Genomic DNA, 27,630 nt, shown 5'->3' with positions numbered 1-27,630 from the left:
TTTTTTTTTTTTTTGCTTCAGTAGAATATTGGAGAAATAGTGTGTGGAAACAGGTCTTCCAAATGGTGTTTTCCCGGGTATGAAGGCACAGCACACTCACTGCCTAGTACTGTGCTCAACAACTGTTTGCTGTGTGGGGATCTTTGGTTGCACACGACTTAACAGGCCATGATTGCTGTCTTCACTTCAAGAGTTGCCAGCAAGCAGAACGGGATATGCTGGGACCAGCAATAGGTGCTTCAGGGGACCCAGAGGCTGATTCCACAGAAGGAAGAACTTTCATGTTGACTCTGACAGGAAGTACTTTATCACAGCCAGTGAAACAGAGCCATCAGCCAGGGATTTTGTGGAGTGGATGGATATGTGCCAGAGGTGGCCTGTGGGTCTCTGAAGCGAGCTCTGGGGTGTGAAATGAGCAGTTAACAGAGGTGGCTGGATTTACTGGAGGGCCATCGTGATCAGGGAGTGTCTTAGTTTGGAGCTATTGGGTTCACAGCAGCGCTCCATAGGCTTCTCTGCCCTTTGTGCCATTGGCTTTCATGCTTGTGATCCTAGAGGCTAACCTGCCTATTTCTTAAGAGCTGGAGAGCCTTTATGTAAGCTGTGTGCAAACTGGATCAGGTACAGAGTAGGGACTAAAAAGCAAAGACCTCCAGAGCCCATGCTTATTTGTGGAGGGAGTATTGCTCAGACCACCTTCACATAGCACTGTGGCACCAACAGGGGCTTTATTGGTGGGACTCAGAACTGTGGCAAGCCCTGGCATGCAGACGGTGAGGGCTTGGTACACGTGCCAGGAAAGCAGAGATGAGAAGCCTCCATGGGAACTGCTGCTTGGGGGACTTTGACTCTCCTTAGTTCTCACAGGCAAATTTGCAGGCAGACAGTTCAGCACTTCACAAACTGATGGGTGACCTCGAAAATCCCCACAGACTCCTGAGCCTTTTCGTCATAGTCCGTCCAGTCCTATGAAATAAGAAGGCATTAGCCTTTCAAGGCAGAACGGGACAATGTGGACAGCGGAGAAGCAGAAGTTCCAGAGCCCAATGCAGGTTCACTCAGCTAGTCATGAACACGGGAGACCCTTAACAGAGCAGACAACCCAGGCCTAAACTCAATCTCTTGGTCTTGTAACCAGGTAAATCATGTCATTTTCCCTAACCTGAGTTCAGTCCTTTATTAAAAAAGAAAAACTTGAGAATGAATGTTAAAAGAATAAAATGAAACATTTCATTTTCCATTCACATGAAAACACGCAGCACAGTAACTGGCACAAGGTGGGCACAGAACGCTACCTACTACTGTTAAAAGGAGCCAGACAATAGAATGAGCTGGTGTTCTTCCTACACAGCTAGAGCAATAGACTCGTCTATCTGCAGGGTTGAATCAGTACTACAGGTGACCACTGCAAACACTTCAGCTCCTGCTCCTAGGAGAAACAGGGTTAGCTTCTCACGAGCATCTGGTCACATGATTTTCATCAACCAGTAAATACTTGTTTCATGTGTTTAAGAGTAGCATATTTACTATACTGCTCAGCCACCAGCACTGTAACCTGGGCCTGACTAAAGCTATCTACTGTGCACTTTCTGTGTCAGGCACATCCAGCCTTCCTGCATGCATAACCATGGGACTGCCTGGTGGTGACCGTGCTGGAGGAAGTGCAGCCAGCAATGAAGCTTATGGAGCTGGGGTGACCCATTAGCAGAGGAGCCATGGGTGTACCTTGAAGAGGCAAAGCCCCAGGGGGAAGGTGCTCAGAGTGCCCCTTGCTGCTGCTAGGCCTATCGTGCTCGATGCTTTCATGTTCTTCTTGTGTTTATGGTGGTGCAATTATTTTGTGGGAGATTCCCACCCCTCTCTGGGCAGTTTACCTGTAGCACATAGAGTGATGACCTTCCCAGGGTAGTGCTGTTTACACAGATTAATGATTCAGCTGAACTTTCTGAGAATAGTTTAAAGATACAAGTGGCCAGGGCTTCTTATGAGGAATCTAGAGAAGATAGTAATGAAACTAAAAAATACCCTTTTTTCAGCTGGATGAGAGATTTACTGGAGATAGGAAATAAGAACAGGGAAATCTCAGGCATTGCTAGCCCATGAGGCTTGCCTGTGACAGACAGGCCAATGATAAAAAGCAATTATGTTCCTGTAACGATAGCTGGGTCTGAATCTCCTGGTCATGGAGCTTACAGAGGAAAATAAATGACTCTCTTGGGAGTGAAAGAGAAGGAAAGCAGATGGTTAGCTAGGCCAGCTCCGCAAGGCTCTGTAGACTAGAACAAGAGTGACAGTCGGCCAGCCACACTGTGACAGCAAACTGCTGCCAGCCCGTACAAGAAAACTGGTTGAAATATACTTTGACTGCATAAACTTGGTTAATCAATAATAAAAAAATTATTGCTTTGGGATAAACATGTAATTATTGGAGGAAAAATAGTAGGGAAGAATGTTTAGCTACATGTAGACTTCTGAGGAAATGTGGTTTTTGAAATATGTGACTTATGAGGTGATTTCTTTCCGTGTAGAGACTTCAGTTCTGAGTAGTATGTAAGGGATAAGAGAAAAAATAATATTAGAGAGAACAGGAGAAAATATGAGTTTGCTTCAACCGTAACATGTCTGTGTGTCTTCTTATTGCCAACTTCACAGATCCTCCTCAGAACCCTGACTTGCTGGAGCTGCAGACTCTGGCAACTGCCCTTAAACATACTTATGGCCATTTCAATTGCAGAATCACTGATAAAAAGCACAAAATTCTGGAGCTAGCTCAGAAGCCCTGATCACCAAAAAGAGAATTCTCACCAGGGACCACGCAGCACCTTGCAGGATCCCCAAGTCTCACCTTTTCTTGCAGATTAATGTCACTGAAGACTGTCCCCGACTCCACACCTTCAGCCGCAAACCCAGCCTGCAGAAGACAGGAAGGCAGCAGGGAGGGCGGGGAAAAGAAGATGCTGTGAAGACTGGCCCGGGCTGCTCTTCCCGGCAAAGCCTTCAAGCTGAAAGGCACCTTCAGCATACACAGCCGCTCTGAAGAGCTCGGGTTTCCAAGTTACTCGGCACTGCTGTGGTGTCTCTAAATTACAGCCTGGCCCAGAAGACTCCCTTGGGTTCCTTTCTTTTGCTGTGATAAGCACCATGACCCAAAAGCAACTGGGGAGAGCAAGGATTTACTATTTTTACAGCCCATTATCCAGGGACACCAAGGCAGGATCCTACGGATAGGCACTAAAGCAGAGACCATCCTGGCTCGCTCAGCTACTTTTTTTCTCATCCTGCCCCCCTCCCCACTCCCTCCAGTGTTTCACTATGTAGTTCTGACTGACCTGGAACTTACTAAGTAAACCAGGCTGGTTTTGAGCTCACTGGGATCTGCCTGCCTCTGCCTCTCAAGTGCTGGCATTAAAGGTTTGTGTAACCATTTCCAGCCTCAGCTAGTTTTCTTATATAGCAATTGGGACAGTTCTCCAGTTGAGGCTCCCTACCAGGTGATTCTAGTTTGTATTAACAAAAACTAACCACACAGAAAGGCAGGAGTGGGGTAAACCCTCCCATCACTTAGTTGGTGGGGTGTTTGTTTGGTGAGACAGGATCTCTCTGCATACCCCTGGCTATCTTGGAACTTGCTATGTAGACTGGGCTATCTTTGAATTCATAGAAATCTACCTGCCTCAGCCTTCTGAGTGCTGGGATTATAGGTGGGACCCATTATGCCTGGCTCTGAACCTAGGTTTTGTTTGTTTTTGAGACAGGGTCTCATGGATCCTAGGCTGGCCTTGAACTTTCTGTGTGGCTGAAGACTCGTATCTGTGTTTTTGCTTATGAAATGGGGATGCCAATACCATCTTTTTAAACTTACCCCACAGATTTACTGTGAGGTAGAAATGTACAAACATGGGGATAACCACTGACTATAAGACTCAGACAGACCTGGGTTCAAACTACAGCCCCTGCTTACTAACTGTGGGACTGACACACTGCAGTCTCTGAAGTTCCTTTGTCTAAAAACTAGGGTGAATCACTCTACAGGCTATAGTAAGGATGAAATGAAGTAACACAGAAAAGTGATGGGCATGGAACACAGTATACAGTAGGCATTTAATAAGTGACAGTTACTATTCCTGATTTGCGTTATTGCTCGGTGCTAGAACATGGAAGGGAAAAGCAAGATGGAGAATTCCTATTTTAGTCTCTATAAGAAGCAGAGTTCACTCACTTCATTCCCACCCCAGACAGTTTTAAAACTACAAACCTGGGGCTGGAAGTCAACTGGTTCAAGGCCCCGGCACTCAAACTCCACTATCGTCTTGAACTTCTCATTGTCTTCAGCCTGCAGAGGAAGTGTATTGAGGAGATAGGCCCAATGGGCTCTCAGGAGAGCCCATGCCCTCTGCCCTCTCTATCATGCGGGCCCTTACTACACCCGTGAGCCTAGAACAGGACCCAGAACAAGTTAGCCCTGTGAAAGTCCAGAACGCCTGTCTTGGGTACTGCTCCTGATAGGCCCTTCTGTAGACACGGATTGTGCAGAAGAGTGAAGATCCTTGGGTCAGCCATCCTGCATGTCAGTAGAGCAGAGGAAATTCTACATGTTTACTGTAAGGATCTGAATCATGAACTGAGAGCCAAGCATTGGCCCTAACACTATGGTCAATGAATGGTAAGTGACCAAGAAGACAAGAATGTTAAGTTACAAGGGCTCTAGATGTATGGTCCCAGTAAGCACACTATGGCCTTTTGCTAACCATCCACCATGTCGGGCTAGAGAGATGGCTTAGAGGTTAAGAGCACTGTATGCTTTTCCAGAGGTTCTGAGTTCAATTGCCAGTGGTTGCTATAGATGGTAGCTCATAACCATCTATAGTGAGATCTGGTGCCCTCTTCTGGCCTGCAGGCATATGTGTAAGCAAAACACTGTACACATAATAAATCTTTTTTTTGTTTTTTGTTTTTGTTCTTTTGGTTTTTTTGGTATTTTCGAGACAGGGCTTCTCTGTATAGCTCTGGCTGTCCTGGAACTCACTCTGTAGAGCAGGCTGACCTCGAACTCAGAAATCCACCTGCCTCTGCCTCCCATGTGCTGGGATTAAAGGCGTGTGCCACCACAGCCCAGCTTATTTTTTTGGTTTTTGGATTTCTTTCTTTTTTTTTTTTTTTTTTTTGGTTTTTCGAGACAGGGTTTCTCTGCGTAGCCCTGGCTGTCCTGGAACTCACTCTGTAGACCAGGCTGGCCTCGAACTCAGAAATCCGCCTGCCTCCGCCTCCCAAGAGCTGGGATTAAAGGTGTGCACCACCACTGGCTGGCTCGTAATAAATAAATCTTAAAAAACAAAAAACAAAAAACAAACATGTACCATATCATAAGAAAGACTAGGTATGTGGAGAGGTACCTCCTGGGAGGTGGGTAGCCAGAAAATCCATCCCTACTTCATCCATGGGCTCAGACTACCAAGTACCATGCCCCGATTTTCATTCTGTGTACTTTCAGGAAAAAACTGCAATATCACTCAGTGGATGATGTGGAAATGGTGGACAAAAGATACTGAGCAAATGAACAACTGAGTTAAGTGCATGCGAGAGTAAGTAAGCAGGGACATGGTGTCAAGTACCTGGATTCTCAGCATTCAGGAGGCTGAGACAGGCGTGTGATGAGTCTGAGCCAAGCCTGGGCGGCCTAGTGAGACCTAGTCTCCAGCAAAACAAAGAGTTAAGTACACAGGACAGTGGCCGGGGCAGGCCACTCTGACGCAGCTACTCTTGACCCCACTCCTCCTAGCCATCAGTTCAGATTTAATCCCACCATCCCTGGCGCTACAGCAGGAAACTTACATTGTAAGACTTGATGGTGCTGCTCAAAATGTCTGAAATACAAAAAAGAAAAGTTAACTTGAATCTATACCTGGGCTTCACTCAGGTGCCCAGACACAGCCTGGGAAAAAGCGAGAGCTACACAGGTTTTAGTACTTCACACCTAAGCCCACCCCTGAACAACACAAGCCTGCTGCCAGTCATCCTTGAAGAGCCTGGTAGGCACTGCCCGACCTACCAATAGAGTTTTCCCGTGCACACAGCTTGCACTTCTGGACCATGGAGGCACTGCCTCGGCCTCCTTTCAGTGCCACGCTGTCCTGACGAGAAGCAAGCAGAATTTCTAGTCATGTAACAGCTAGACGCAAGTGTCCCAGAGAGATCTCACCCCACCACCTTATCCAGTGGAACAGACTAAGACCACAGAAGGGAGTCACTAGCCGACAAGTGACAAGAGGGTTAAGGAGAGCTCAGTAGTAGAGCATGCTACGGACGTGCAAAGCCCTGGATTCAATCCCCTGGGTGGGGCAGAATCCTAAGGAGTCTTCTGGTGGTTGAGGAAAAAAGTCCCTCTTGTTGTCCCTGTGTGGGTCACACTGGTGCTCTCTCAACACCTGCCTCCCAAGTGGTCAAAGGAAAGAGAGATGAAGGCCAGTTTCCCCAAATTTCTGCCCAGGAGCATATGTGTGCATATGGTAGGGACCATTACCATCAGCCGGATGTACTGCCACTTCTCTGAAACCTCACCACAGTTGCCACATTTCATCTTGGGGAAGAAAGAGTATTATTAGCTGAGCAGGTGGTTTCCTTGGAAAGGCGCAGGGGAAGGGTAAGTACAGTGTAAAGCAAGCTCACAGCCTAAGACCTCCTGACTTACCTATTGAGATCTCACTACAGAGCCCAAACTGTTTTTGAACCTGAGGTCATCCTGCCTCTGCTTTCCAAGTACTGGGATTACAAGTGAGTGCCATTATCCCTACTCTAACCTATCTTCTAGGCGATTCTTACATCATCCTACAGTCAGTCTCAATGAGGACATGAACAGATTTATCTCCAGGTAAGAACAAGCTGTTTCTTCTTTTTTTTCTTTTAAAAGACTTACTTATTTACTATTATATGTAAGTACACTGTAGCTGTCTTCAGACACACCAGAAGAGAACATCAGATCTCATTACAGATGGTTGTGAGCCACCATGTGGTTGCTGGGATTTGAACTCAGGACCTTTGGAGGAGCAGTCAGTGCTCTTAACCACTGAGCCATCTCTCCAGCCCAGAACAAGCTGTTTCTGATGCTGTCACCCCTCTAGAATCTGTGCCATTTGGCTGGGGACTCCAGGTTGTCACAGGCCCCCAGCAACTCTGCTGGTTAGGGACTCTGTGCTTAGGGTCCTGAGTGCTGGGGTTAACAGTTCATCGTTTTCTTACTCTTTCTCTCTCCTTCATTATTCTGTGTTTCTTCAAGTCAAAAAAGTTCATTCTTCAAATGGGTCCTGGTACTCCCACTCCAAACAATTGGAAATAACTGTGGGTGCAGTGATAGAGCACTTGTCTAGTACTGGGGTGGGGGTTGGGGAATAAAAATGATCAGTTATGGCTTTGATTGGGTACGTGAGTCACTGAGATAGACTATGAGAATAAAGCACAATCTGGGACAATGAAGAGCCTCACACTGTCTGGACCTCTACAGACCACACGGGCAGAGTACCTACTCAGTTCACTAGCACTGTGTGAGGATGAAGGGTGGCTAACTTTCACAATAAGTAAAGCCAGCAAATAAAACAAGATGAGTATATTCACCATACTAAGTAATCACAAGGTCCCTTCAAATAATATTTTGTTCAGTGTGTGTTTACAAACCAAGAGCTGGAAGGAATTCACATCAGGAGAGTGCTAGTGTGCGGCCCCAAATTCAGATAGACCCCAGAACCAAAGAGGGGTTAAAACCAGGAAACTTCACCTTGTGAGGAGGCCGAATATCTGTAATCCTACCAAAAAGATCAGAAGTTCAAAGTCATCCATCGCTACATAAAGAGCTTGAGGCCGCGCCTTTAATCCCAGCACTTGGGAGACAAAGGCAGGTGAATTTTTGAGTTCGAGGCCAGCCTGGTCTACAGAGTGAGTTCCAGGACAGCCAGGGTCACACAGAGAAACCCTGTCTCGAAAAGCCAAAAAAAAAAAAAAAAAAAAAAAAAAAAAAAAAAAAAAAAAAAAGGTCGGGGTCAGCCTACATTACGTAAGATTAATGTTTAATCAATAAAAATAAAATCTAAAATTCCATCCTGAAAATCTCACTTAGATGTCTGGTTAAGCACCTCAGCCCCAATGAATTTTCAGAAAAGCTCCCAGTTAGACACGAAGGAGATGACGACCGGGCCCTGAGCCCTAAGATGCCCACTGCATCCCGATGCTCCTCCCTTTCCCAGGAGGAATCCTCCTTCCGTCGCACCTTCAGGTACCACCGGAAGTCCTCGCCCACTGGCCGAAGGTTCGTGACGTTCTCCAGCGTGGCTTTGAGCTGCAGGGCGATTTTCTGAGAAGAGGGCGGGACAAGCTTGAATGCATGGCCTTGTCCGCTCAGCTGTGTGCCACGCCCCACTCCTCCCCTCCCGGCTCAAGCCCGGCCTCACTCCTTCCACTCTTGGCCTGAGCTCGCGACTCTGAGCTCCTAGCCGCCTCCGCCCCACCTCTCACTCGGCTACTACCGGATGGGATGCCCTAATGGCAAATCGCCTTCCCTTACCCCCATAGCTGCCGGGTCCACGTTAAGTCGCTGCGACAGCTGCTTTCCGGCTCGTCGTAAAAGGCGGGCGCCGCCGCGCAGCCTCAGTGCGGTGGGCGGGGAGTGGGGCGTTGGTGAGCCGTGTAGGCTGGCTTTTTCTACCTTGCCCCTCCTTAACTTGTTTTCGGTTGATGGGCTGGAACCGATGGGTTCGCTAATGCCAGAGATGGTTCCTGATTCTCAATTTGTGCCTTTACTAAGCAGTCAAAATAGTCGGGCTCGAAACCTCTCTCAGACCTCTCTAGGCCCCCGGTTCTCTATCCGACTACTCCCTACCCTGTGGTCCTGAGGCTTCTCAGATTACGTTGCAGCCTCCCAGATTCCGGGTAGTCTCCCCCTAAACTGCCCACTGTATCTACACGACCTGGTGTTGCGACCTTTCCCACAGGGCTGCCCTGTGTTCACGTCCTCTTCGTGGAACCTATGAATGAACAGGCCCAGTTTTTCCCCACACTAGACATATACTTAACGACACTGCAGGAGCTGGGGGCACCAACATTCGAAGACACGCCCCCCCTTTTTTTCCCTGAGACAGGGTTTCTGGCTTTGTAGACCTGGCTGGCCTCGAACTTAAGAGATCCATCTGCCTCTGTCTTCCAAGTGCTGGGGATTAAAGGCGTGTGCCACCATGCTTTAGCCCCCACATTATGGCCCAGTCTTTAAATTTTATGTGTTTGAGTGTTTTGGCAGGTAGTATGTATGTGCTCCACATGCATGCAGCTCCCACCAAAGCTAGACGAGGGCGCCATAAGTAACCCTTTGTGACAGACTGATGTGAGCCACACTGTGGATGTTAGTCCTCTACTAGAGCGGCAAGTTCTCTTAACCACTGAGCTAAGTTCTCTAAGTTCACTAAGTTCTCTTAACCCTTACTTGCTGGACTGGCCTTTAAGTGTCTCAGAAGCCTGGCATCCTGACATGTGAGACATAAATGATATCTCTAACTTGAAGCAGACAGAGTATGAAAAATCTGAGGATGCTTGGGACCTTGTCTCCAACTAGAATGTCTTAAAGATATGTATCTAGGCTCATCATGTCCCTTCAGTCAAATGAACCCTATCAAGTCCCATTCCTTCTGGTGTGATCTAATCAGCTATTTTCCAAAAGCCATGAAATTTAAGTAATGGCAAGAGGAAGTTCCTGCCAATCTACCTACCGAACAGTTTTCCTTCACACTGAAATAAAGGATATGTAAAAAAGCCCAACCACAATCCAATGTCATGCCCTAGAAGCTAACAGTAATGCTAGCCAGGTGTTTTATTACTGAGCTGTAACTCTAGCAATTAATTATCTTGTAAATCTTCAGGACTCCCATTTCCCTTGAAACTTAAAAATCCAGGATGAACTGGGTGTGGTGGCACCCGCCTAAAATTCCAGCACTTGGGAGACTGATCCCAAGTTCAAAGTCATCCTGGACTGCGGAGGAAGGAAAGGCTTTGTCAGAACACAATCCAGATACCTTGTCCTGGAATATTGCTGAGATTCTCAACTCTCACTGTATTGAAAACTTATTTAGATGTGTGTGCTAGCACACACCCATGGCACAGCACAGCACAGGGGTGGACGTTCTGAGTCAGTTCTTGCCTTCCATCTCGTTAACGCAGGCTCTCTTTCTGCTGCTGTGTGGCTTAGTCCAGGCCCAACATAGGTCCCTGGGACGTGGATGGTGGTCAAGTTTACGCAGCTAAAGTTTTTACTGCCAGAACCATCTTCTCAGCCCTCACTAAATTTTTAAACCTTTCCCCATTATTTCTTGTAAAATGGTAATTTTTAGACAGTTCCTTAGGTTTTTTTTTTCCTTTGTCAAGTCTCCCACAGAATGTTTGTATTTTACAGATTGAGAATTCACATATTCAGGTGTTTAGAAAAATAACAGAAAAAGATGTTATCACATTTATTAAAGATCATCATTTATTGTTTATAAAAATTGCCCCAATATACAGAAAAAAAAATCCTAATTATGGTAACTAAAAACTCCCACCCACCTTGTGTCCACAATATCCAATCTAGATTGGTTTAATCTTAAAGTGTAATCCAATAAGACTGAAGACTAAACACTTCAGGTCCTGGACAAGATAATAAAATACTCGTAAGCCTTCTGGATCCCTAAAACAAAAAAGAAAACCAAAACATTTAAGAAGCAGAGGAAAATTGGCAAATAAAAAAAAAATTAATAACCCTATTACTTTAAGAACACTCCTTATGAAGATATTTACAGTAATAAAACTTTAGAAAGCACATGTCCATTAACAAGGGTCACTTATTAAAATGGTATATTATGAAGCCATGTTGTTTTTACTGTGAAAATACATAAAATAAGAGGGAAAACTGATTTCTAGAACAGATTTTGTTTCTTGTGCTTTCAAAACAAAACTATATACAGAACTGGAAATCAAGGTCAGTGGTGAATAGATGCTCTAACCATGTTCAATTCCCAGCACCACAAGCCTAAACAAAAAGTCCCACTTCCACCCCCAGCACAGGGTGAGGGGTTAAAATTTGTTTGTTTTTAAGGCTGGGTCTTGTTACACAGATCATGAGATTCCTGTGTTGTTTTTTTTTAAACAAAATCTCAGTTGTTTGGTTTTATTAATGAAGACTCCAGAGCCAGACAGTGGAGTGAAGGCCTCCGATCCTAGCTCGGAGGGGCAGAGAAAGCACCCAGCTGACCTTCCTCATCAGCAAGTGTCCCAGAAGCCTTCTCCTAAGAACCTCCTTCAAACTGAATGTCCCTCCCTACTACTTCCTGTGTATCTCTCTATCTGCTCTCCTGACTCCCTGTTAATCTCTATAGTTTTTTTCCTATGTTCACTCTCAGTCAACTATTTGCTCTGCCTTTTGGCCTATGGTTGACTTTATAATATTCAAGCAAAAAGCTCTTGGATTACAGCTAAGGCTGAACCACACCACAACTAAAGGCAGGGTATTTGAAAGTAAATAACACAATCTCGGGGTTCACAGAGTAATCAGATATTCCTGTGCTATACCTCCCAAGTACTTGAGATTACAAGCATGCACTACCATGCCTCAGCTCCTGGTATTTTCTAAGACTATGAAATTACACGTCAAGATGTTAGATAGAGCTGAGCACAGGAGAAACACATGCTTCTATTCAAAGTTTAAGGCTGGCCTGACCTATATACCTGAGTTCCTGGACAGTTATGGCTAGATAATAAGATCCTTTCTGAAACCAAAAAGATGTTATCACTGGTTGTCTATTAAGGATATGAAAGAACTTTCCCTTTCTCTTTTCTGTATGTCCTGTATTTTCTACAGTGACCATCTATTCTCTCAGAATTGAAGAAAAAAATTTAAAGTAGTAAGCAGGACTGACAAGTGTGTCCAAGAAGCAGAAAGCCTGCCAAATTTTAAGGTTCTTTATAGCAAATAGAGTTACATCCCAGTTTTAGAATTCACACCACTGGCCTGAATCCACAAGCTCTACAGTTGTGGGCTCAGCTATGAGTGGATATAGTTAGGCTATGAGGTTTTCAACTGTCACATGTGTGTTCGGATGTTTTCTTGTCATCATTTCCTAAGTGATACATTATAACAGCTATTTCCCAGAATCTGGCTTTACAAAGATGACTTAAAGAATACGGAAAGTACACAAGCTTCAAGTAAAATGCGACACTATTTTATAAGGAAATTAAGCATAAAGATTCTAGTACCAAAATTCCTGAAACCAACCCCTCCACGATACTGAACCACTGTAACCTGGAGCCCCCTATGAATGAGGACCACACTGCCCACTTCTGTGTTATATCTGCACCACAACTTTCTATGCTGGCCCCGTGTTGTTGACACTTTTCAATATCCAACAAAAGACACAACTGATTATAAATGTCACATATGCTTACTTGGACTGGTTGACATCAATAAGTGAACCGATTTTTGATGTTGTAAAAGAAATGTGTTCATCTCCAATGACAATTTCAAGTTCCTAAAAACATAAAAAAAATTATATATATCTCACAGTCAGACAGTATTGGTTCATTCATCAAGCACACAGGACAAGGACCCACCCAAACTCTGGTCTTTATGCTTGTATTATTAGGGTACGTGTGTGTAAGATATATGCATGTAGGCATGAATCTCATTCAGGGAGGTATGAGGACAACTTGTATAAGTTCTCTCCTCACACCTTTACAAGGGTTATGGAGATTGAACATAAGCTGCCAGGTGTGGCCGCAAGAGCCTTTACCCACTGGTCCATTTTGCTGCTCCCCATCCCATCCCATCTTTTTTTTTTTTTTTTTTGGTTTTTCGAGACAGGGTTTCTCTGTATAGCCCTGGCTGTCCTGGAACTCACTCCGTAGACTAGGCTGGCCTCAAACTCAGAAATACCCGTCTCTGCCTCCCAAGGGCTGGGATTAAAGGCGTGCACCACCACTGCCCCATCCCATCTTTTTAAAAAGAAACACAGGTTAATGCCTGTCTCCCACTCTATTCTCCAGCATTCCCTAAAACTGCTGTGTATTCCTTTTACTTGCTTTTTTAGACTTAGAAATATCTTTTTAAATAAATGGCCATAACACATGTGTATACGTTCTCTTTCATCCAAAATTGTTTCTAAGATTTACCCTCACTGAACTGCTCAACACTTAAATGCTTTGAAATACCATTTCCTTACTGAGTAGACTTAAATTCCCAAGTTTTGTTTCTATAAATGATGTGGCAAGAATGTTCTAGGTCTTGGGGCTGAGCTCAGTACACATTTGTGCTAGCCCTGGGGTTAGGTCCCCAGGCCCACTCTGCTAGCTCCTAGCCACATGGCTGCTGGTATGCCTGCATGAACACTCCATTCCTACCAGTGTACCAGCTCCTTCCATCCTTTTGAAGATCTGAGTGAGGCTTTTAAATGTTCTCCTACTTTTACAGTTACAAGTGCACCTGCAAATCTTTTTTGTGTTTACTGGCTATTATTTGAGTCTATAAACTGTCTACTTATAACCTTTGCAACATTTTCCCCCATCCCAGGTTATCTTTTTATTAGTTTAAATATATTTTTCAAGCATCTTCATCCAGTCTGTGGCTTATTCCAACCTTATTTTGATGTCTTTTATCAAACAACTTTTAAGGTTTAATTTTTGTTTATTTGTTGAGACAGGGTTTCTCTGTGTAGCCCTGGCTGTCCTAGAACTTGCTCTATAGACCTGGCTGGTCTTGAACCCACAAGATCTGCCTGCCTCTTCCTCCTGAGTGCTGGGATTAAAGGGATGTGCCACCATAGCCTGGCTAAGTTTTAACTTTAATGAATTCAGATTTATAAATCTTTTCCTTTAAAATTTTTTCTTTTTTGAGATGTGTCTCATTATATAATTTTGGTTGGCTTAGAACTTGCTATGTAGATCCAGGCTGGCCTAGAATTCACAGAGATCCACCTGCCTCTGCTTCCCAAGTGCTGAGATTAGATGCCTATGCCATCATGCCCAGCACAATTTTACATCTTAAAAGGCACACCACACACACACACCCTGGGCTTTAGGACAGAAACCTGGGGCTATACAAGACAGGCAAAAAACGGAAAACAGAAGTCTGAGTAGAAGAATAATTAGCACTGGAGGTGGAATTATCTTTTATTTTTTAGTTATCAAAATGGAAAGCTGGTTCAGTGAAGAACATTGATTGCCCATCTAGAGGACCCGAGTTCCATCCCCAGCACCAATATGGAATTAATGATTTCCTAGAACAGGGTATTCCTAGTCATGTAGTGCTCCCTCCTCCCATAAAGTAGTAGTTCTCCTCTTCTTTGTAAGAAGTACAAAGTACAGTCAATAAAGCACTCACCTGTCGGCCCACTCGATCAGGAGGGGGCCACAGAGCATCATCTTCCTTGGTGATTTCACTGTCATCAATAATTCTCTTTAATTCTTCCATCACACTTTTATGTACATAGGCCTGAAATCAAGTTTAAAATGTATGAGCCTTTAAGGGCCATTCTCCTTCAAACCACTGCACCCCAACAACATCTAACTCAGAAGGTAAGGAGATAAAACCACTGCTCCTGAAGATATGCTTCCGGCACCTCCATAAAAGTCAGGATAAATGTATCCAATGATGATATTCCAGCTCCCCAGCTCCCTGCTGGCCCATCTTGTTCACATACATCTTCTTGCTGCTGTGATTCAAATGTTTGTGTCCCCCCAAATTATGTTGAAATGTAATTCCCAATGTGAGGATAGTGAGAGGTACAGCCTTTAGTACAGATCAGGGCACAAGGACAGAGAACGGGAGGGAATTTATTATCTTGCTCCCTTTATGTCCCTTTGTCAAGTGAAGAACAAAGTTTGTTTTGGGAGGCTACAGCAATAGACACCATACAGAACAGATGGGGTCCTCACCACACACCAAACCCGACAGGGTCTTGGAATTCACTGAGAAGTCTATCTATTCTTTATACCCAGTCTCAGTTATTTCAATAATATACAGAGATACACTTTTGCTTTGTGGTATGGCTTGGACATAATTTCAGTGTGTCCTTCCCAACACCATTTATGTGACTAAAGGTTTGGTCTTCAGGGTAGACCTGAAGAAATGATACAGACCTTGAAGAAGTGGGAATTAATGGTGGGTCCTTAGATCATCGCAGCATATCAGCAGAGGAATTGTGGGGCTCCAGTGTCTGTGTGTATCTCTCTCCTGGAGTGAGAGGTCACTGAATGGACACACACACATTCCCACTACTGCAGTGATGTTTGGATTTTAAACTTCCAGAATGATGAGCTAAATAATCTCAATTTTATTTTTGAGAGTCTCATTTAGCCCCACTGGCTTCAAACTTGCTATGAACTCTATTTTATTAATTAATAAAAAAAAAAAAAAAGGCTTTTTCAAACAGAATTTCTCTGTAGACCTGGAACTTGTTCTGTAGATCAGAATGTCCTCAAACTCAAGAGTGCTGGGATTAAAGTCGTGCACCACCATCACCACCACCACTGCATTCAACTTGAATTTCTAATCCTCCTGCCTTCAACTACAAAGTCCTGGGATTGCAGGCCTGTATCATTCCTGACAACAATCCTGCAATAGCCTCTGTCTATATAACTATATTGTTATAGTGGTAATAGACAACTAATATACCCTACTTTTTTAAAAACAAGGTTTTATGCAGCTTAGACTGGCCTTGATGATCTTAAACTTCTGATCTTCTTACTTTCACCTCCCCAGTGCTGATATTACAGATATGATACCATAACCAGTTTCTGTGATGCTAAGGATGAAACCCAGGGCCTCACGAAGACAAGCACTCTACCAACTGCTTTGAGGAGCACTAGGCCGTGAAAAAAAAAAAAGAAAAGAAAAAGATATGATGCTGACTTGGCATAAAGTTAACTGCTAAACTGTATGAAGACATACTGACTATCATATTTTCAAGTGTAACACAGTGGTTAAAAGAAAACAGTTCTGATGAAGCCTTAATGATATAGTAGAAATCCCAGAAGAATGGAACACATGAACTTTACAGAGATAATAGATATGCCCAAATTCCTATCATTATCTCTTACAAGCAAGAGTAACTATGAACAAGCCTCAGATTTAATATCTAGGCCATGATTTTTCTAATATGTAAATATGACAGAATACTTTGTCACACGGGCTTTTATAATCAGGATTAAAGAACATACATATATGTAAAATTCTTGGTGACATACAGGTATCAGCCTGCACTTAAAGACTTCCTCTGATCCCTTTCCTCTTCAGAAGCAAACTCAATGCTCTCTTCATAGTCTATGCGCTAGGAACTAATACATTTAATTCTATGATAGCACTTGGAAGTGAAAGGTAAGGTTTTCTTATCTTTTGTTTTACAGATGAAAAACCGCAGAGACCAAGTTCAGCCAGAGAACTTGTCTTGAGGTCACATGGTCAGTATGGGGCATACCAAGGGTACAAACCAAGACACAGAGATTTCAAGCAGTGACTAGCTATTGACTCAGCACTGAGGGAAAAAAGTGAATTAGAGACCCAAGAAATAATCTAGCTATTTAGAAATAAGCGCTTGCTTCCCACACTTCATCTTTGTTACCAGAACTAGAGAGAGCATAAATAATGGGAAACCAAAGGCTAAGTCGTAGCCAAAGAAAGGACTGTACCTCTTTCCTGATCATGACATCATTTTTGTAATTGCTGTTGTTAGCATATCGCAATTTACCTTCGGGAGAAAAGGAAAAAAGAGTGCAATGTATTAGAAAACATGAACCAAGCATCATTCCCCTAAGAATATCGGCTTTGCCTAAATTATATCCAATGTTTCAACCCACTTCCCAGCTGTGATATCAGTGTCTTGGTGCTTCACTTTAAACTACTGAACAACAGAAGATGGACCTGACAGTAAACTAGAGTCCTGGGAAAAGGCTACCATGATGTAGCAAAAGAATACATTCTCAACTCTGGCAAATAGCTTTCCTGCAGGTGAACGTCCTCAGCTGTAAACAGGAATTTTAACTGCTATCTTATTTGCACAGAGAACATGTTGGTGTTCAACTGGGCTGTGAAAGTTTGAAAACTAAGGAAACTGCATGCAAGCAAGCAAACACGCAGGCAAGCACACGGCCACTGATCTATTTCTGCATTTTTAAACTGAGCACATTTAGTTCATGAGGCCCTTTGTGTATGAGTACAGCCAAAAGACCATATCCTAAAGATGAAGATTTAAAAAAAAAAAAAAAAGGCTGGTGGTACACACTTTTAATCTCAGCAGGCAGAGGTAAGTGAATCAACTTTAAGTTTGAGGCTAGTCTGGTCTGCACTGCAATTTTGGAACAGACAGGGCTACACAGTAAGAATCGGTCTCAAAAAATCAAAACAATAAAACAGCCCACAGTGTTTTAGGTGTAGTGGTAGAAAGAAAGAAAGGTCTGGGTAGTGTCATGAATAAAGTTACTTTGGGTGAGTGGGTGGGCTATATAGGAGGAACATACAGTAAAATGTAGGTGTGGGTTAAGGGACCAAGAAAAGACAAGATGGTGTTTTGGACAGAATACACAGGAAAGAGACTAAAAACTAAAAAGTGCTTGGGACGCTGCAGGCATAAACAAAGTTATTCGATTCTAAGAGTGTGGAAAGAATATTGTAGGACTGGGGCTGGAAAGGCAGGCAAGACCTCAATCTTGGCTTGAATTTTGTCAGGAAGGTAGAGGGAAGCTATTGATAGTATCAGAGAACCACAGTAAAGTAATTACATAGGCCTGTTGCTACATTTTCTTATCCAGCATACTTTTTGTTTTTTTGAAGACAGGGTTTCTCTGTGTAGCCCTGGCTGTCCTGGAACTCATTCTGTTAGACCAGGCTGGCCTCGAACTCAGAAATCCACTTGCCTCTGCCTCCCAAGTGCTGGGATAAAAGGCATATGCCACCACCCCCCGGCTTCCAGCATACTTTTTAAAGAACAAACCACATCTTTTCTCTTAAAAAGTTTTCAACTGTTTCCTGTTGCACCTATTCGTGCCCTACAAACACCAGAATAGTGAGGCGCCTGCCTAACATACCGCCTACTACTGTCTTTTAGTCACCCCAATGACCACCTGAAATATGTTTGGCTCTTTGAGGTCTTATGACCTTGAAACTTGCTACTCCTATAGATGCTTTTCTTCCTGAACTTCAAAAATTGATCCCTTTTCAAAAACGGCTTAATTCAAATACACACTCTTCAGAGTGCTCTCTAAAAGCGGCCTTATTTTCTGATAACTCCTCACTACAAGCGATCACTGTGGTTTCTTCCGGCTCTGAAACACATGTTCCACGGGGGAGGGGGGGGGAGGAATTTATTTTCGTTGCTCTGTCCCCAGACTGAAAAACAGCCCGTTCTGAGACGGACATTATTAAATCTTTGTTGAAATGTAAGCAACCTGGCTTTTTAAAAAAGCTACTAAGAAGAATCTCCAGCGGATAAAGAGAAAGAACCAATGGAGCCGACAAAAGAATGCGCCTTTTACAACCCAACAGCACCACCGGTCTGAGACCCTGGCTTCGCTTCGCCGCATTCCGGAGCCCGCCTTCTCCTCCACCCTTCCCCAGGTCCAGTCCCACTGCCCGCAGGCGGGAGGCCGCTCTTACCGTCAGGTCGGAATTCAAACTCCAGGAACTCATGGCCGAACTTGCCTTTATGACCCACGTAGTAACGTAGGTAAAAGTCACTCTCCATGGCTCCCTCGCAAGCGACAAGCAAGACGGAACTTTAAGAACAGAGACACTACCACAGTCCGCGGTCCGCGTCTTATTCTGGCGTAGTGCTGGCGCACGGAAATGACGTAGCTACGGCGACACTAAGGGTTTTTCGCCCGGCAGTGGTGGCGCACGCCTGTAATCCCAGCACTTGGGAGGCAGAGGCAGGCAGATTTCTCAGATCGAGGCCAGCCTGGGCTATAGATTGAGTTTCAGGACAGCTAGGGCTACACAGAGAAGCCCTGTCTCGAAAAACAAAAACAAAAAAAAAAAAAAAAAGAGTTTTTCACTCTTCGGAGGCGGGAACAAGATTACCACGCCTCCTCGCCTAGAAGCAGGATAGAGACCACCACGCTCCCTTCGCTGTAAGGCCAGGGTTCTGGAAGGTGTTGTGATCCGAGAACTGCATCTAGAGAGAGCTTGACCTAGGTTTCAGCCCAACACTGATCGCTAGAGTCCAATCAGACGCAACCTCAATTTAAAGAGACAAGTGAGTCCAACAAGACTTCCAACGGTAAAATGGGGCAAAATGATTTGTCCGTCTATGAGCACGGTGCCCCCGCCCCTTCTTCCACTCCCCAGTATGTGGATCAGGAGTTGGCTTTGAGGCGGGAGAGTAGTAGTGAATGTCTGTGGTTTAGCGCTAAAGAGCATAACGCAGAGGGGAGTTGGAGACCAGTGGCTGCACATTAAGACCCTGTCTCGAAAAACAAAGTTGGCTTTTACTTAACTGTCTTTTGGTTTTTTTCGAGACAGGGTTTCTCTGTATAGCCCTGGCTGTCCTGGAACTCCCTCAATAGAATAGGCTGGCCTTGAACTCAGAAATCCACCTGCCTCTGCCTCCCAAGTGCTGGGATTAAAGGTGTACTCCACCACTGCCCGGCTACTTAACTGTCTTTTAAGAAAATGGTTTTCAATGACTCCTTCCCCATTCCACAATGTTGCCTGAAACTTGCCTGCACTTAGCTAACATCCCTTTCTGCTCTTTATTTTACATGTAGGTAGCTCCATGATCCCAACTAACCTGGATCTGCTAATCCTCCTACCTCATCCTCAAGAGGGTCACCACTCATGAACGTGTTGCCTTTCATTCTTTCCTGTCTTTCAAGCTAACTGATGTCTAGGATAGGTGTTGTGGGTCGGTTAAATGGATGTTGGATCCCTACTTCTAGTCATCTTATTAAGCAGGGATTCTCATCCCTAGCCACTTGCTGGCAGAATCCAGTTTCATTGAAGCCTCTAAAAAATACCCAGGTGAGGACTGGGCATGGTGGCCAATGCCTTTGATCCCAGCACTTCAGACAGTGGAGTAGACCTCTGTGAGTTTAAGCCTAGACTGCTCTATGCATAGTGAGTTCCAGGCTAGCCAGGACTACCAGATACACACACACACACACACACACACACACACACACACTGAAATAAAAATGAGGTGAGTGAAACATGGGGACCACTAACTACCCAAGAGGTTCATTTTCTTTCTTTTTTTTTTTTTTTTGGTTTTTCGAGACAGGGTTTCTCTGTGTAGCCCTGGCTATCCTGGAACTCACTCTGTAGACCAGGCTGGCCTCGAACTCAGAAATTCATTTGCCTCTGCCTCCCAAGTGCTGGGATTAAAGGCGTGGGCCACCATCACCCAGCCAATCAAGAGGTTCATTTTCAAGAGCCAAAGTTGACCTCTGTGAAAGTTTTCTGGTTGTGGGAATTTTAAGGTGGAGTAGGTAAAATACAATAAGTTCTAGTCATAGAAGATTGACACACATCTTTACTAGAGATGCGTCTCGCCACTGGTTTGTTTCTTGTTCTTTGAGACAGGGTCTGACTGTGTAGCCCTGGCTGTCCTGGAACTTACTATGTTGGCCAGGCTGGGCTTGAGCACAGCTATCCACCTGCCTCTGCCTCCTGGTATTAAAGCCATGTGCCACCACCATGCCTGGCTCCTGCTGCACTTTAGAAAGATCATTTTGGTTGTCATGTAAGCCAGACTGGAAAATGGAAAAGCCAGAAGTAATCCATAAAGATAGGTAGTTGTTAAAATAATCCTGATGATGATGACCCATGTGTAGGTAGTGACTATGCAAATTGGGAAATGAGTGGATTTGAAGTGAAATACCTTAACATAAAGGGTAGGTGTAATGGCTATTCCTGGTTGTCAACTTGACTATATCTGGAATGACTACAATCCAAAACTGGAAGGCTCACTTATGACCCTGATCTTGAGGCTGGGAGATACAAGTTTCTGACCTGGGTCTTGGCATGGAGATCTTGAGGTATGGTGGCTATGAATCCCAGGAGACTAAGGCAAGGAGATCGCTGAGTTCAGAGTCATATGGGACAAAGCAAGTCCCAGATCCAGGCGTGGTGGTACACACTTTTAATCTGGGCCACACTTTCTGCTGGAGACCTACATAAGGACATTGGGAGAAGGAAGATTCATTCTTCTTCACCTGCTTGCTTTGTGGGACTGAGCAACTACTAGATCCTTGGAGTTGGACTACAGACTATAAGTCATAACAAATTCCCTTACTATATAGAGACTATGCATAAGTTCTGGGACTCTAGAGAACGCTGACTAATACAGTAGGCAAAGGAGACTAAGCTGTGGCCAAAGCTGTAATGGAGAAAACCAGGAATATGGAGCCATAGAAGCCAAAATAAGAGAATTCCAAGAAGAGTGGCCTTGTATAAAATACTGCTCCTAGGTCAAGGAAGAAAAGGACTGGAGGTGTCTACAAGGAGACCCTAGATGACCTTGGTAAAAGTCACCTCAGTGGCATGAGAGTAAGTGGCAGCCCAGAAAGACTGGGCTGCAAGTGAACAAAAATCATAATAGAAATACGGAGTTTTCTAATCCAGACAGACAAGAGGTTACTTCCTGGAGGAAATACTCTTTAAATTGAGTTCTTAATAAGTAGGAAGAAAATCTAGGCAGAGAACATTCTATTGTTCTTTAGGACTATTAAAAGGACTGGCGTCGCTTTGAGCTGTAACTTTACCCATTTCTTTGTAAAATGGGAGTGGATAATACTGATTGAAATGTTTGTGCAAGCTGGGCAGTGGTGGCACATGCCTTTAATCCCAGCACTTGGGAGGCAGAGGCAGGTGGATTTCTGAGTTCTAGGCCAGCCTGGTCTACAGAGTGAGTTCCAGGACAGCCAGGGATACACAGAGAAACCCTGTCTCAAAAAAAAAAACAAACAAAAAACAAAAAAACAAACAAAAAAACCCCACAAAAACAAAAAAAAAGTTTGTGCAAAACCTTTGGTATACATTAGAGGATTAGCTGGTGAGAGCTCACACCTCCCCACTATCACCAAGTCACCACAAGGAAACGAAACAGATTTTAAAAAATGAATTTAATCTCTCTAGAAATAGTGTACTGATTTTACAAATGTCCATATTTGGATGATGTCAGTACAGCTAGTGAAATGGAGCACACTTCCTTCAGCCCCTTTGCCTCTGGAAGAAGCTGGATTGCCAAGTATGGGAGCTAACGGAACCCAGAATGACATGACAAGAGCAGAAATGGTTAATGTGACCCAATAATTTAACATGCCCTACTATTACACCAAATACAGTAATTTGGAGGGTGGGGTGACAAGAAAATCCATTTGGATAGCATGAGTTTGCAAACCAGTACCTTACCCCTCACATTAACAACTTGTAGAGAACAAAATGTTATTTTAAAAGCCTGTGATTTGTACAGTCTTCTCTTGTAGTTTTTGTTTAAAAAAAAGTATCAAAACCTTGTCTTTAAATATATATATATTTATATTTATACAGGTAGCTTTTTTAAAATTAATTTTTTACAACATGTGTTTGCAAATGCAGTTCCTGCTGATTTCTTAAGACTGTGCACATGGTGCCTGGCTAGAATGAAGCTTCCTTTAGTTAACTGAAAAAAGTTGAAGCCGTAATTTCCTCCACCTTCTAAAATCTTCACATCCTGGAAACTCCCAAGTACCCTAAAAATATGGTGTAAGGAGACCGACTCCCTATCTTCATGCATTTATGGGAAAGGAAATGACATAATTTGAAACTACTGACTGCTGATGTTCGTGCAATGGTGGGAGTGTGGCGGGACAGGAATGTCCTTGTGCTGTGGGATTAGAATTGTTTTCTCCTCCACTCAATAGCACCCAACTGTAGTGTGACTGGGGTACCCTCTCCAGATTCCGTATCTTTATTTTCTTGTTCTCTTCTTCCTGGGTGAGAATCTCTCACAGGTGCTTGGCAACATGGCGTGCTTCTGTTGAAAACCCCTTCCATTAGCTTCAGTATCAAAACCTCTGGCTCAAATAAATAAAAGTCACTTCTCTGTGGCCACTGGAAAGCTTGAGGTGGAATAATGCCTGCCAAGTGCTGGCAGGGTGTTTCCCATGATGCCTTGCACACAGGAACCAACCAAAGAAATGTCTGCTTGCTTATATCAGGCATTACTTTATAAAGTGCTCCTGTAGAACTCGTCTTTCCATCTAGCTTCACATCGTGCCAACCCTCCTAAAGTTCTTGAACTATGTGTTTCCCTTAAAAGTCCTGCTGCTGATTCACTCCCCAGTCTTAGCCTACTCTCTCTTCTCACAGAAGCAGCCTGATCACCACTTTTTAATTTTTAAGACCTTAGCTTTGGGTCATTTCGGTGTAGACCTAATTTTTTCATCTCTTCAAGTAAAATGGCCCATCTCTTTTGTTGTGCCTTGGGAGTAGTCTAAGTTAAATCTACTTCTTTTCTTTTTTTTTCTTTTTGTATCCAAATGTACTGCTGTGAATTCTGAAAGGGTGAAAAACATTGAATTGACATGTGACATTTGCAAAGCCTGGCACACAGCAGCTAGTGAATAGTTTTACAGTATGTTGCTAAGATATGAGAATAACTGCAGGATTCAGCAGTATTCACTGCCATCAGTTTAAATCACGTCTCATTCTTCTTACTCAAGTCAGAAGCTGTCTGTCTGTCCCTCTCTGTGCACACACATTCTGAAGAGTAGACAAGTTGTAGTTTCTTGTTTCAGGAAGATCGTTTCTGTTAGTGCCTTCAGTCCACTGGGCAGACACCTGTTGGGGAGGAAGCAGGTCTGAGACCTGTTCAGACCACCCAGAGTTGTCTTCTAGAGGAGGGAGGAGTTGGCTTCATTTTAGTAAGTAGTTTGTTGCATTTTCTGTCCTCTTGGTTTATCACTAAGCTTTCTTCTGGCTGTTATGGGCTGTGGATGCATAGGCAGAGGCAAAAGGCAACAGAAGATCTGAATTACACCTCAGAATGAGGCTCAAAAAGTTTCCAAGGATAGGAGGAAGTCTGTCTGCCCTCTCAGAGTGCTTCTGCTCTCTAGCCATCCCTGGATTTGCCTGTTTACTGTAGGTTGCTTTCAGACTGCAGCTGTAGCACATTCAGGAAACGTGGTATTTCTGATATGAATTTAATCATCTTTTGGAAACCCTAGACCGTATGTTTCAACCTTGTTGTGAAGGCTAGGCTCTAACTAAAAGTTCAGAAACTATGCACTATCACCATTTTAGTTTCCTTGGAGGCAGATTAAAGAAAAAAAAATGTACACAAGTCTGTCTTGTGTAAATGTTGATGATTTCACATCCAACATTTTTCTTCAGTCAAATTGATTTTCCTTTCCATTTTGGATGAATAGTGACAGGCAAGCTCCTGGGGGCTTGGCTACCTGTCCTTGAGACCATTTGGAATGGATCAGGAATCAGCTGCATTTATTCACTGTGTGTCTCAAGACCATCAACACATGCATACCAAAAAGAAGTTGTCAGACATAATGGCCAAGCTTGGAACACAGCCATGTTTTAAAGGTTAGGAAACCATGAGTGACATAGAACAAGTTCCTAGGAACAGGATGACAGGTCTCCAAGATGGTCTGCCTGGAAGCTGAAAGGGCATCAAGCAGGTGAGCCATTCAAGCTTCACTGGTTTGGGGGAAGAGGGTGTGTGGGAACACGGAAACATATGTCTCAAACGTCGAATTCCAGTTAGGTCAACTGTAGGCATTAGTCTGCCATCACTTAAGCCAAACACCTGTGTTGTACTTGTCCCTGATCATTCGGCTGGAGTGAAGTGTCGAACAGCCAGAGTCACGGAAAGACCACACATTGAAAGAGAAAGCTAGTGGGGACCGAATTCCTTCTGGGACTATGGTTTATGTTTACAAAAGTGGATTCCACAGTCAGAAAGTGGCATTTCTCCCACCCCACCCCCAAGGCTCAGAAAATGTAAAGGTGTTACATATGAAGAAAGTTCTATACAAATACCCAGAGTTTTTCCTTTTATTTATAAAGCAGTGAAACAAATCCTTGTGTGGACACATGCCCAATATGCTATAATATCTCATGGTATTTCTCCAAAATATAAATTTGGATGTAGTCACCTTGTTGGACTTAGTCTTATCCATGTGAACATACGGTGGTAAGAAACGTGTTTATTGTTTTAAAATGTTTCCCCTATGTATGTAAAATGGTGGAAAATAAGGGGATGAGAAAGAGATGTAACCAAATCTATTCCAAATTCTTCATCCTCATTCACATGACTCAGGTTCAGTGCCTAAGCCAGTCCTTACAGTAAACTTGGGAACCCTAGGAATGCATTCACTTGGCTCTAGAGCAGTGGTTCTCAACCTTCCTGATGCTTCAAAAACTTTAATACAGTTCCTCATGTTGTACTGACCCCTAACCATAAGATTACTTTCCTTTCTACTTCATAACTGTAATTTTGCTACTGTTATGAATCATAGCGTAAATATCTATGTTTTCCAATGGTCTTAGGAGACCCCTGTGAAAGGGTCTTTTGATCCACAAAGGTTGAGAATGGCTGCTCAAAAGGCTCAGCCTTCAGGTGCTTCAAAGAAAGCTTATTGAAGTTGACCCGAGTCCTCACTAAGAGCTGAGTTTTGAAAGAAGGACTCTGCTCTCTTGAGCTCCTGAGGGCTTGTAGCACTGTACAGAATCTGTACACTGACCAGAAAGCCTAGGTGGGCATCGCGAGAGCCAGAGAGGAACTGAAAAGCTTTTTGCTGGCTCATCAGGGCCTCAGGAATAGCCAGAGGTGAAGATCTACCTTTCCTGCCGCATGTCTGCACAAACTGTGGCATCTGTTTTCTGAACAAAGTTTCTGAAGTGTCTCTGACAACTAGACATCCCTCTTGTGGACTGTTTAAAAGCAACTGTTTTTATATATCTGAGCAATAGTCATAAGCGTGCCTCTTCTCTACAGATTTTTTCTCTCACACAGACACACACACATAAACACAGAGTCTGTGCAGTGGGCCAATCATACCAAAAATAAATACTTTCACTTCTCTAAATTATTTATAGAGCTAACCTTACTTTTGAAATATGTTAATAAATAATCTAAATGGGGAAGGGAGTTGAAGTGTTCGTTCTTTTTATACTTATGTTGATGGATAGCCACAAAGCATAATTTTATTTACAAAAAAATCAAGCTCCTCAAACCTAAAAAAGCTCTCAAATCAAACATCCTCTGTAAATACTGTATTCAAATGATGAGTAAAGTTTGTACCATTGGCCCCGTTTGGTTATGTGCATCATGTTAGTCACTCAGCAGTGGCTGTCCCATGAATTCTTCACGGGTAGTGCAACCAGTTAAAAAGTGTATAAAACATTATACATATAAAAACTTTCACATCCTTTGGATGTTTGCAGTTCATCATAACTTTGTGGTTACCTTTCCGCAACATAAATTTAAAAAAAGTCACACACACTCACACACTCACACAGACCCATATATAGAAATGGCATTCATCCAATCACACACCATCCAGAGAGAGTAGTGCATAGGACTGAACTCCATGAGGCACGAAGTGGGTGGGCCCATCCTCAGGGCAGTCCATCATCTTCAAGACTTAATGCCACTCGCTGGGGAAACAGACCAAAGGAAATCGTCGTTAGATCTATAAGAGGCAATCTTACCAAATGGCAACAAAAGTGTCAGACATTACTTTACAGACATTAGCTCACATAAACCTCACTCCCAATGATAAGATTTATCTGACTTATTTTAGAGGTGAGAAAACCGAGGCTCAGTCATGGCACTCTGGATCACACAGCAAATGGCTGAACTCAAGTTTGATCCCACCTCTGTGCAGATCTACAAGTGTAGCTTTCCCCCACCATTCTGTTCTGTCCTTTCAGAAAGAAAGGTAGCAAAGACCTACCCTTGGTTCCTTACAATAGTTTAAGTCAGGTGAACTTAAAGAGGGTTAACTGTCCAATGTTAAATCTGGGGCTATTAGCCACCCGTCCCCAGAATACAAACCAAAAATAGGTGGGTGGGTACCATTGCTGTGCCCCTCTTAACTGATAAAGGGGCACTGGAAAGCAATACACGTAATTCTAGTCCGTCCCTCTCTCCCGTCCCTTACTTCCAGTTACTGGATGCTCAACAGCCTCAAATGGCTAACCAATGGCTCTGCTCCCTTAAGGGTTAAATTCTTTCCTATACTTGTATGCTTTCTATCTTCTCGTGTTCCCTGGTCTGCATTAGTCTCAAGAGTTCTGGACAGGAAAGCTTCAAAACCTTATTTTTGAACAAGTGATCCCTTCTCAAGGATGCGCATCCAACAGTCCTTGGCTCATTGTGAGTGAGCCCTGGCTGCCGCTTTCCCCCTTTCCTGCCACCTTCCTTGGGTGGACCCGAGCTGCATTACCCCTCTCAGACTCTATGATTTAGGGGTAGCCTTACTACACTTTTCTAAACCTTAGTTTCATCAGCTCTCAGTGAGGCTTGGATCTACTTTCTGGGACGGGTGAGAAACCTAGTGAGAAAATGTATCTGGAGTTTTTACATGCTACCTAGCAAGTATGGCCCCTGAGGTAGTCTAGCCAACCTAACCAGCACAAAA

The 27,630-nt window shown here is 43.8% G+C and overlaps 3 protein-coding genes across 21 annotated transcripts in view; all 3 read right to left on the bottom strand.

Annotated features, from left to right (window-relative positions):
• Positions 1 to 19: 19 nt before the first annotated feature.
• Positions 20 to 9,072, bottom strand: Czib (CXXC motif containing zinc binding protein). Of its 2 annotated transcripts, XM_031378112.1 has the most exons (8): positions 8,552 to 9,072; positions 8,258 to 8,341; positions 6,521 to 6,577; positions 6,050 to 6,131; positions 5,833 to 5,864; positions 4,256 to 4,333; positions 2,846 to 2,911; positions 20 to 966 (listed from the first exon to the last, which is right to left on the bottom strand). In XM_031378112.1, exons 1-8 carry the CDS (start codon positions 8,555 to 8,557, stop codon positions 889 to 891), a joined length of 483 nt encoding a protein of 160 aa, XP_031233972.1. In that variant the 5' UTR covers positions 8,558 to 9,072; the 3' UTR covers positions 20 to 888. The 2 variants fall into 2 exon arrangements, with proteins under 2 accessions (XP_031233972.1, XP_031233973.1); XM_031378113.1 differs by lacking the exons at positions 8,258 to 8,341; positions 8,552 to 9,072 and adding an exon at positions 7,769 to 7,941.
• A 1,383-nt stretch (positions 9,073 to 10,455) lies between these two features.
• Magoh (mago homolog, exon junction complex subunit) lies at positions 10,456 to 18,843 on the bottom strand. Its single transcript, XM_031378111.1, has 5 exons — positions 18,650 to 18,843; positions 16,687 to 16,745; positions 14,381 to 14,491; positions 12,451 to 12,533; positions 10,456 to 10,696 (listed from the first exon to the last, which is right to left on the bottom strand). Exons 1-5 carry the CDS (start codon positions 18,735 to 18,737, stop codon positions 10,597 to 10,599), a joined length of 441 nt encoding a protein of 146 aa, XP_031233971.1. The 5' UTR covers positions 18,738 to 18,843; the 3' UTR covers positions 10,456 to 10,596.
• A 3,251-nt stretch (positions 18,844 to 22,094) lies between these two features.
• Positions 22,095 to 27,630, bottom strand: part of Lrp8 (LDL receptor related protein 8) — an 88,307-nt gene continuing 82,771 nt past the window's right edge. For all 18 annotated transcript variants that reach the window (XM_031378093.1, XM_031378095.1, XM_031378096.1 and 15 more), the window contains one exon: positions 22,095 to 26,644. In XM_031378093.1, the coding sequence (XP_031233953.1) occupies positions 26,606 to 26,644 (39 nt within the window). In that variant the 3' untranslated portion in view covers positions 22,095 to 26,605. The remainder of the gene's footprint in view (positions 26,645 to 27,630) is intronic.

The sequence above is a fragment of the Mastomys coucha genome, unplaced genomic scaffold (assembly GCF_008632895.1).
Source record: "Mastomys coucha isolate ucsf_1 unplaced genomic scaffold, UCSF_Mcou_1 pScaffold18, whole genome shotgun sequence".
Lineage (NCBI taxonomy): Eukaryota > Metazoa > Chordata > Mammalia > Rodentia > Muridae > Mastomys > Mastomys coucha.
This window is presented reverse-complemented; position numbering and strand designations above follow the sequence as displayed.